This window comes from Myotis brandtii, unplaced genomic scaffold, assembly GCF_000412655.1.
Source record: "Myotis brandtii unplaced genomic scaffold, ASM41265v1 scaffold233, whole genome shotgun sequence".
In the NCBI taxonomy this organism is placed as follows: Eukaryota; Metazoa; Chordata; class Mammalia; order Chiroptera; family Vespertilionidae; genus Myotis; species Myotis brandtii.
The window spans coordinates 675,078-683,750 of NW_005358773.1; the positions used below are offsets into that span (position 1 = coordinate 675,078).

At 54.1% G+C, this 8,673-nt stretch overlaps 3 protein-coding genes and 1 long non-coding RNA gene across 5 annotated transcripts in view; 3 read left to right on the plus strand and 1 right to left on the minus strand.

The window, feature by feature from the left end:
• Positions 1 to 1,130, plus strand: part of NDUFB10 (NADH dehydrogenase (ubiquinone) 1 beta subcomplex, 10, 22kDa) — a gene marked incomplete at its 5' end in the record, with an annotated part of 2,476 nt that extends 1,346 nt beyond the window's left edge. The window contains 3 exons of the mRNA XM_005866579.2: positions 194 to 332; positions 499 to 638; positions 890 to 1,130. Coding sequence (XP_005866641.1) covers positions 194 to 332; positions 499 to 638; positions 890 to 999 — 389 coding nt within the window. The remainder of the gene's footprint in view (positions 1 to 193; positions 333 to 498; positions 639 to 889) is intronic.
• Positions 1,122 to 3,236, minus strand: RPS2 (ribosomal protein S2). The gene is made up of 8 exons (XM_005866568.2): positions 3,149 to 3,236; positions 2,803 to 2,982; positions 2,633 to 2,722; positions 2,271 to 2,378; positions 1,844 to 2,017; positions 1,603 to 1,762; positions 1,323 to 1,414; positions 1,122 to 1,236 (listed from the first exon to the last, which is right to left on the minus strand). Exons 2-8 carry the CDS (start codon positions 2,977 to 2,979, stop codon positions 1,156 to 1,158), a joined length of 882 nt encoding a protein of 293 aa, XP_005866630.1. The 5' UTR covers positions 2,980 to 2,982; positions 3,149 to 3,236; the 3' UTR covers positions 1,122 to 1,155.
• A 54-nt stretch (positions 3,237 to 3,290) lies between these two features.
• On the plus strand, positions 3,291 to 3,766 carry LOC106726161. The gene is made up of 2 exons (XR_001362192.1): positions 3,291 to 3,381; positions 3,626 to 3,766. It is a non-coding gene; the product is annotated as an uncharacterized LOC106726161 (long non-coding RNA).
• A 729-nt stretch (positions 3,767 to 4,495) lies between these two features.
• Positions 4,496 to 7,592, plus strand: RNF151 (ring finger protein 151). 2 transcript variants are annotated; one of them, XM_014540008.1, is made up of 4 exons: positions 4,496 to 4,929; positions 5,309 to 5,454; positions 5,757 to 5,853; positions 6,943 to 7,592. In XM_014540008.1, the coding sequence occupies exons 1-4, from the start codon at positions 4,927 to 4,929 to the stop codon at positions 7,465 to 7,467; spliced, it is 771 nt and encodes a 256-aa protein (XP_014395494.1). In that variant the 5' UTR covers positions 4,496 to 4,926; the 3' UTR covers positions 7,468 to 7,592. The 2 variants fall into 2 exon arrangements, with proteins under 2 accessions (XP_014395494.1, XP_014395493.1); XM_014540007.1 differs by having other exon boundaries at positions 4,496 to 5,454.
• The last annotated feature ends 1,081 nt before the right edge of the window (positions 7,593 to 8,673 follow it).

Here is an 8,673-nt window from a genome sequence, read left to right on the forward strand (position 1 = left end):
TAACTGGGAGCTCCATAAAACCTAGTCGCCCTTCCCAGCCTACACTGGGGTCAGTTCACTTGCCAGTCTTTGTGAAAGTTGAGGACATGGGAAATCTGCCCCTCCTGTGGCTTATTAGCAATAAAGCAGAGTTCATCTAAACCGTGCCCTGACCAAACCAACGGGACCTGAGCCTGGGGGCTTCTCTTTGCAGAGTTCATAGAGCAGCAGCATGCAAAAAACAAGTATTACTACTACCACCGGGAGTTCCGCCGGGTGCCGGATATCACCGACTGCAAGGAAAAGGATGTCTTGTGCATGTTTGAAGCAGAAATGCAATGGAGAAGAGACTAGTATGTCTGCCCTTGACTGGGGAACAGAGCCCTGCACAGTGGCCATATCATGCCCAAGATCTTGGGGGTGGAGGGGCCAGATAGGGTCCAACCCATGCTTTCATTCTCTTGGGGTGCAGAGAAATGATTCTTTGTAGACCACCTTTCTTGTTCCCTTTTCTTTCAGCAAAGTTGATCAAGAAATTGTCAACATTATCCAGGAAAGGCTGAAGGCCTGTCAGCAGAGGGAAGGCGAGAGCTACAGGCAGAATTGTGCTAAGGAGGTGGAGCAGTTCGCACAGGTGGCCAAGGCCTACCAGGACCGTTGTAAGTGAGCCTCATCTCAGCCTGACCCTCCTGCTTGCTAGCCAACCCTCTATTCCTAACAGCTGTGGGCACTGAAATAACCAGTTCTCAGATCAATGTACTTGCCATGCTTTCCCAAAGCCTCGCAGGGTGTAAGAGGGAATTATCATTGTGCCCCAGGTCCCCTTTCTGCCAGTAATTGTCTTGGATGCTTGACTTTACTTGCCACATTATGGCAGAAGTGGCCCAATGACTCTCCCATCTCTTCCCAGATCACGAATTAGGAGCCCATTATTCAGCCAGGAAGTGCCTGGCAAAACAGAAGCAGAGGATGATCGAAGAGAGAAAAGCTGCCAGAGAGGCTGCTGCTGCTGCTCATTGAGTCCCTCCCACATGAATGACCGTCTCTTGCTGAATAAAAACAGTGACAAAACCCGTTTCTGGTGTCACCTTCAGCCCTCAACCTTGACTCATTGATGAGCCTAAATAAAAGGCAACTATTAGCAGGCTTAATTCACTTTATTTTTCTTGTATAAAATTATGTGGTGGCCACAGCGGGAGCCTGGGTCCTCTGCACAGAAACTCTGGTGTGGGTCTTGACAAGATGATCAGTGAATTCCTAGAAAGACAGACAAGGCATTCGCTGTGGAGCCAGGCACACACTGCATTTGCATCGGTTAACAAGGTAGTAGGGGAAGGCAGTACCTGATAGGGAGACTTGGTGAACACGGTCTCTTTCCAGAGATCTGGGGTGAGATAGCTGTAGGTCTTAGAGATGGCATCAAAGGTGGCCTTGGCTAGAAAAGGGAAAAGGGTTGGTGGATTTACCCAAAACACAAAACTTCACATGTAGGCAGGAGCTGTCCCACTCCTAGGAAGAGGTTACTTTGCATTTAGGGCTTTCCTCTCTGAAAATAGGCCACCAACCACCCATATTGTGATTAAGCAGTGCTCAGAGGTCATAGCCCTTGTGTAGGCCACCTACCGAAGTTGCCCAGGGTGGCAGTGCAGCCCCTGGCCGAAGTGTAGCAGTCGTCAATACCAGCCATCATCAGCAACTTCTTGGGCACAGGGGCCGAGACAATGCCCGTACCCCTGGGGGCAGGGATGAGGCGCACCAGTACAGAGCCACAGCGGCCAGTCACCTGAAAGGGTTGGAGTCAGAAGGCTGGGGCTGGAGAGACTGTGCCACTGAAGACCCCATCAGTCACCGTCACCCAGCCTACCTTGCAAGGTACGGTGTGGGGCTTGCCAATCTTGTTTCCCCAGTAGCCTCGCCGCACGGGCACAATAGAGAGCTTGGCCAGGATGATGGCTCCACGGATGGCAGTGGCTACTTCCTTTGAGCACTTCACACCCAGACCGACATGTCCATTGTAGTCCCCAATGGCGACAAATGCCTGCGAAGAGACTGAAGTGGCTGGTGGTCCACTGACCAGCACAGCCTCAGTAACCACCACCCGAGGCCTGTTGCGCTCCTCAAGCAAAGGCTGGCCACTGCGAGGCCAACCTGAGGTCCTGAGGAGAGCCTTTCTCTCTCTCCCCATTACGAAAGCCACACGTGTGAAAGCAAGTGTGACAGTGCAGAGCTGGGAGAGTCTCCCAAAGCCCGTGGCAGCGACAGCCCAGGAAAGCACAAGGTGGCTGGGGTACCTTGAACCGGGTCCTCTGGCCAGCACGTGTCTGCTTCTGCACAGGCATGATCTTCAAGACTTCGTCCTTGAGGGATGCCCCCAAGAAAAAGTCAATGATCTCAGACTCCTGCGAGAAATGAGATTTGTGAAAAACACGATTAAAATAAACACCATCTCTGAACATCAGTCATTGGGAGACTTAACTTGGCTTCCTTGTTGATAACCCAACGTCAGAGACCGGCTACCGGTACACTCACAGAGCCTATCAAACAAATCCCGGAGCCCCCCAATAAATCTCATCCCTCATCCCGAGACCAAATGAGACTCCCCAAGGCTGCACCTGCCTAACATCCAAGAAGGAAAAAAGGACCCACGCGTTACCTTGATGGGCAAGGAGAACAGGTAGATTTCCTCTAGGGACTTGATTTTCATGTCCTTGACCAGGCGGCCCAGCTTGGTGACAGGGATCCACTGGAGGGAGAAGGCGCCGATGAGGACAGAATGCCCGGGGCTGCCCACGGGGCCGTCTGGCGCGCACAGCCCGGACCTACCTCCTTGTCCTCGGCCTTGCCTCCACGAGCTCCGCGGCCTCGGCCCCGGCCCCGACCCCGGCCGCGACCCCGGCCCCGGATGCCGCTGCCAAATCCTCCACGGAAGCCGCCGCGACCTCCTAATCCGGGGCCCCCGGGGCCTCCGGGCCCTCCCGCAGCACCGGCGTCATCCGCCATTTGCTAAATTGAGCGACAAAAAAAGTCAACAAGGCCCTGGCACTCGCGGTCGCCTGGACTGGGGCTCCCTCCCGCCCAAGATGCGGTCACACCATCCCCGGTCCAGCCCGACGTCCGCGGATCGCCGCCGCTGAGGCCCCGACCCAAACCAATAAGAACGAGCACTCACGTGTTTCGTCGGAAAAGAAGAACAAAGATTCCTGGGAGGGAGAATTTATATGGCGCCAAGTGCCGCGAGAACTAGACCGCAACATCCCTATCGCGAGTGTTCCCAGGGCCTCCAAGACAGCTTGTGATTGGCTTCACAGGGCCCCGTCAGCTCTGCGTGCGCCTGCGCGTCTCCGGGCTCGCGAAATCGCTATAAATGCCGCTCCGCCGCGCGCGCGCCTCCTCCGGCTGCAGGTAGGTCGGATTGTGCATGTCGCTGGGCGGTGGTCGGGAGGTCGGCGTTGGTTGAAAATCACCTGCGGCCTTGCCCGTGACCGTGGGTGAGATTCGGCGCCCAGAGCCACCGGGGGCCTCAGCTCACTGTCCACACGATGTGGGAAGTGAAACCCAGGCCCCGACACGCGCCGCGGCCCGGCGCCCCGGGTGTTACCGATCGCGTGCTCTCATGTCAGATTCTAACCCCGTTTTCTGCCCGCAGGGCTCCCGGATGCCCCAGCTGAGGCCGACGCCGCCAGGATCGTGGCAGTAGGGAGACTTCGCTGTCCCTCTTTCTTATTTATCTCCTTAAATTATGTTGTCTCTGTCTTAATTTTTTTAATAAAGCTGTTGGTCTAATTCATGCGCATGTGGGTGTTTTTGGTCCCCTGCCTGTCATCCTGGAAAATGCATCTGTGGACCCTCAGATCAGTGTGTGCCGTGAAGGAGAGACCCGCGTCGGCCACCTTTTCCTCCTAGACAGTTGTCCCTCTTTCTTATTTATCTCCTTAAATTACGTTGTCTCTGTCTTAATTTTTTTAATAAAGCTGTTGGTCTAATTCATGCGCATGTGGGTGTTTTTGGTCCCCTGCCTGTCATCCTGGAAAATGCATCTGTGGACCCTCAGATCAGTGTGTGCCGTGAAGGAGAGACCCGCGTCGGCCACCTTTTCCTCCTAGACAGCCCTGTTCTGCTTCGGATGCCACACGGGGGTGGAACTTCGCGTCTCCAAGGTTGGGGGGTGACTCCTAAGGGCCCACAGAGAGCAGATAAAGTACCTTGAGCTTGATGGGAGTCCCGCTGGGCCTGGTAGCCATTAGCAAGGACAGGAGTGTAAGATTCACAGTTCAAACGGCGGCCCCCTGGTCACTTCCCGCAGGACAGGGTTAGGGTGTGATGAGTGAACCACTCGGTGGTATGGAAATACACTTTTCTGTTCTGTGCTTGACATGTTGGAACATGCTGCTCTCTCAGGTTGGAATTGACTTCCCTATGCCTTTCTCATAGGCCTGCCCAGATGGTCCGAGCCTACCTACTCTGGGAGGTTTTCCCACAGGCTAGCTCTTCCTGTACTGTATGTAGGTGGCGTGGCAATCTGGTCCTCATTTCCCTGGTCTGTATCCTGGAGCACCTTGGGTCTTAGGTCCTAAAGCCCCTGAGCTCTTGGAGAACTAGCCACCAGGGCAGCACTATTTTAGGAGGGAGAGGGGAGCCATCCCTTCATTCTTGCTGAAGCCTCGGTCTTGGGGATACTGTCGCTAGGAGTTTGATTCCTGGCCTAGTGCTGCTTGGGGATCAGCTGTCAGTCACCATCAAGGCAGGGGCTTTAGGGACCTACCCCAGGTCTGTGCCCTTTTAGAGAGGGGAGTTAAGAGCCAGGTGGTGCAGAGTCCCAGTGGGCCCTGGGCCAGGACTGTGATTGGCCTGCTTTGGGACAATGCCACTGTGATGTCGGCCCACTCCCCCTGTGAAATGGAGGCTCCTCAGCCCCAGGGGTCAGAAGCTGCTGTCTAGACACATATCATGGTGAGTCCAAGACCCTCTTGCCTCTGGCCCTTATATTTGTGCCTAAATCCAGAGATTTGCCCAGAGCTGAACTCCAATTCTGAGAAAGGGTGGACAATGGCTTACAAGCTCCCAAATGGAATGAGGAAAGCTTTCAGAGGACTCTGGCCAAGAGTAAATCCAGGCCAAGACCAGCTCCTAAAGCTGGGGATTAGTATTCAAAGGTCTTGACCCTCACAGCTGCCCCCTCAAAGTGAGTGCTGACCCACCCCTCCACTCGAGGCTCTCACGTGGCCCACCTCCCTACCCAAAGCTTGCTGGGGTCTCCCTCTTGGCATATAGAATGGGGTGACCAGATTCTGGTCCCTGCCAGCCTCTGATGCTGGCCTGGCCTTTTCAGAGTGGCGGGTATGATCTCAACCTCTTCACCAGCCCTCCCGACAGCAACTTTCTGTGCTCTGTCTGCCATGGAGTTCTCAAGAAGCCAGTGAGGTTGCCATGCAGCCACATCTTCTGCAAGAAGTGCATTCTCCGGTGGCTAGCCAGGTGCTACTGGGTTCCCAAGAGGCTGGGAGGCAAGGGTGGGGATAAGGGCCCTTTCTGTAAACCAGGACAGAAAGGAAGGTCTGCAAAGCCATGGCCATAAGATTCAGCTGCTAAATCTGAGACTGAAATTTGTGGGTCCCCTCACCATGTGTTATCTGCCTGCAGCCCCTGGCCAGGCCTCAGAGCTGAGAGGTCCCTATAAAGCCCTCTCGTGCCTCTTCCAGCTAGAGAGAAGGGACCAACATGTTGCCACCACTTGCTCCCTTCCCAATCCCAACACTCACCCGACCTCTGCCTCCTAGACAAAAGACCTGTCCGTGCTGCAGGAAAGAGGTGAAACGGAAAAAGATGGTCCGTGTGAATAAACTCCGAAAGACCATTGGCCACCTGGAAGTTAAGGTAGTTCAAAGCACCCACTGCCACCAACCTCCTTGTGTCCCTTGGGGGATGGGGCAGAGCAAGGAGAGGGAGCTAGGAGAATCTCACCCTCAGAGAACTAAGGGTTTCTACTCCAGCAACACAGACCGCAGACTTGGGGTCATCAGCCCTGGCTGAGTTCCACTTACTTGCATTTTGACTTTGAGCAAGTTACATAACTACTCAGCTCCTGGGGCCTCAAATGTAAATGGGTTTTTTGTTGTTGTTAATCTTCACCAGAGGATATTTTTTCCATTGATTTTTTTTTAGAGGGAGGAAGGGAGGAGAGAGGGGAGTGAGAGAGAAAGACACACACAATTGGTTGCCTCTCGCATGCACCCTGACTAGGGCCAGGGATCAAACCTACAACCCAGGTATGTGCCCTTGGCTGGAAATTGAACCCAGGACCCTTTGGTGTGCTGACTAATGCTCTAACCACTGAGCGGCACCAGCCAGGGCTCAAATGTAAAATGGAGATCAGAAAATTTTTAGAGGATAATGTATCTGCTGTCAGCCATTAACTCCAGCCTCCTAATTTGTAGATGAAAAAACAGGTTAAAAAACAGCCCAGCCAGCGTGGCTCAGTGGTTGAGCCTTGACCTACGAACCAGGAGGTCACAGTTCGATTCCCCGTCAGGGCACATACCTGGGTTGCAGGCTCGATCCCCATGTGGGGTGTGCAGGAGGCAGCCGATCAATGATTCTCTCTCCCTCCCTCTCTGAAATCAATAAAAATATATTAAAAATAAAATAAAATAAAAACCTGCCATACATGCATACATGCAATCGTCCTAGTGCAACTCAGCCATGCACCTCTGTTTTCCAATTGTCAGGCCTCAACCCGCCCCCCTTCTCTCAGAGATCTAGGTTCTTCCCACCTCTAAGCATTTGTCCAACTGTTCCCCTTTTCACATCATTGGTGCTGTAAGAGCTTGGGAGGTTCCCAGTTAGTTCCCTGGTTCCTAGTCAGTGGAATGTATGTCATGGGTGGGTAATTATTTGAGGGTGGGCAGCTCAAAGGCTGGCAATGCCTGACCTGGTTTGGCTCACCTTGTTCTCCCCCACCCCTAGTGCAAGAACGCTGAAGCTGGCTGTTCGGTGACGTGCACCCTGGCCCATCGCAAGGGGCACCAGAACTCATGCCCTTTCGAGCTAATGGCCTGCCCCAACGAGGGTTGCATGGTGCAAATACCGCGTGGGACCTTGGTGGCACACCTGCAGCACTGCCAGCATGGGACCCAGCAGCGCTGCGCCCTGGGCTGTGGTGCAAACCTGGGCCCAGCGGAGCATGGACCCCACAACTGCCACTGTGAGCTGCGCGAAGCCTGGGGCCAGCGCCAGGATCGCAGCCAGACCCTGGTGCTGTGCCTGCTCCAGCACGTGCGCAAGGTGCACCGCACCACCACCCTCATCTGCTGGCAGTTGGCCCAACTAGGGAACTTCCTGGAGAATGACGCACTGCTCCTAGGTGCACAGCAAGAGGCTGCCCCTGCGCAGCAAGAGGATGCCCCTGCGCAGCAAGAGGATGCCGAGGCCACCCCGGAAAGCAGCATTGGGGCTGAGGGGTGGGGGGTCCAGGACCAGAGTACCTTGTAAATTGAGGGATAAATAAACACGAGCCCTGAACTGGCTTGCTCCCGCCATCTCTGTGCTTGCAGCCCTCCGCCTCTGCAGGCACTACTCCCTTCACCCTGCAGGGACACTTCGGCCTCTCTCCCTCCACCTCTCCCAAGTTCTTTCCCACCACTGGGTTTTAACACTGGCTCTTTTCCCTGCCCAAAAGCTCTATCACTCACTCTCCTTTGCCTGGCTACTTTCCACTCAAATTAATGTCTCACGAGGGTTTTTCCCAGTCTTCTTCCCAGTTACTCTCTAGCAATTTGCTTACCAGCTTCATAGCCATTGGCACAAACAGCTCAAATTCCTGAGCTGAGTAAAAGCCCCCTCATCACAATGACTCACAGTGAATCCCCATTATCTCTGACCTCCTCCCCTTATAAATCTCCCTGCTCACTCCCTGAAGCTACCTGGGCTTCAATTGCTCCTCCTAACGCCAGCCCTGTGCAGTGGCTGTTCCTTAGCCGGAAGCACTGTTCTAGATAACCACAGGGCTCCCTGCTCCACCCACTTTAGGGTTCTGCTCCACCACCCCATTTACAACTGCACTCCCTGCCCTGGCTGGGTATCTCAGCTGGTTAGTGTCATCTGAATAGGCTAAGGTTGCGGGTTCGATTCCTAGTCAAGGCCAGATAGAAAGATGACGTATTACAGAAGAAACCTATATAATTATCCAGTAAAACTTTATTATCCAACGTCACACCAATACCTTCAATAAAAAATAAAATAGCCCTCACTGGTTGGCTCAGTGGATAGAGCGGCGGACTGAAGGGTCCCAGGTTCGATTCCGGCCAAGGGCATGTACCTTGGTTGTGGGCACATCCCCGGTGGGGGGTGTGCAGGAGGCAGCTGATCAATGTTTCTCTGTCATCAATGTTTCTAACTCTCTATCCCTCTCCCTTCCTCTCTGTAAAAAATCAATAAGATATATTTTTTAAAAAATAAATAAAATAGAATAAAATGCCAGCTACCTAGTGAACGCAGTCTGTGCCATCCCACCGGCCCCAGCCGGAGTACAACCCAACCTCCAGGCCGGAAATGCCCCTGCCAGCTTCCGCTTCCTGACGCTGCAGCCAAGGCCACCGGCGCGGATCGCACGGTCTTAATGACGTCACAGTAGAGACGCGCGGTGACGCCAGTGAAGCGCGCCGGCAGGTCGGAGAGGCGCTCGGGTCTCCCCCACGA

What these genes read in the sequence shown, in the direction of transcription:
- RNF151 (XM_014540007.1), top strand. Translation starts at nt 5,288, where the DNA reads ATGCTGGCCTGGCCTTTTCAGAGTGGCGGGTATGATCTCAACCTCTTC. An exon ending in ATTCTCCGGTGGCTAGCCAG is followed by an intron (nt 5,455 to 5,756) that starts GTGCTACTGGGT and finishes TCTGCCTCCTAG; the next exon opens with ACAAAAGACCTGTCCGTGCT. An exon ending in TTGGCCACCTGGAAGTTAAG is followed by an intron (nt 5,854 to 6,942) that starts GTAGTTCAAAGC and finishes CCCCACCCCTAG; the next exon opens with TGCAAGAACGCTGAAGCTGG.
- RPS2 (XM_005866568.2), bottom strand. Translation starts at nt 2,979, where the DNA reads ATGGCGGATGACGCCGGTGCTGCGGGAGGGCCCGGAGGCCCCGGGGGC. An exon ending in TGCCACCCTGGGCAACTTCG is followed by an intron (nt 1,415 to 1,602) that starts GTAGGTGGCCTA and finishes TCCCTTTTCTAG; the next exon opens with CCAAGGCCACCTTTGATGCC. An exon ending in TCACCAAGTCTCCCTATCAG is followed by an intron (nt 1,237 to 1,322) that starts GTACTGCCTTCC and finishes CTGTCTTTCTAG; the next exon opens with GAATTCACTGATCATCTTGT.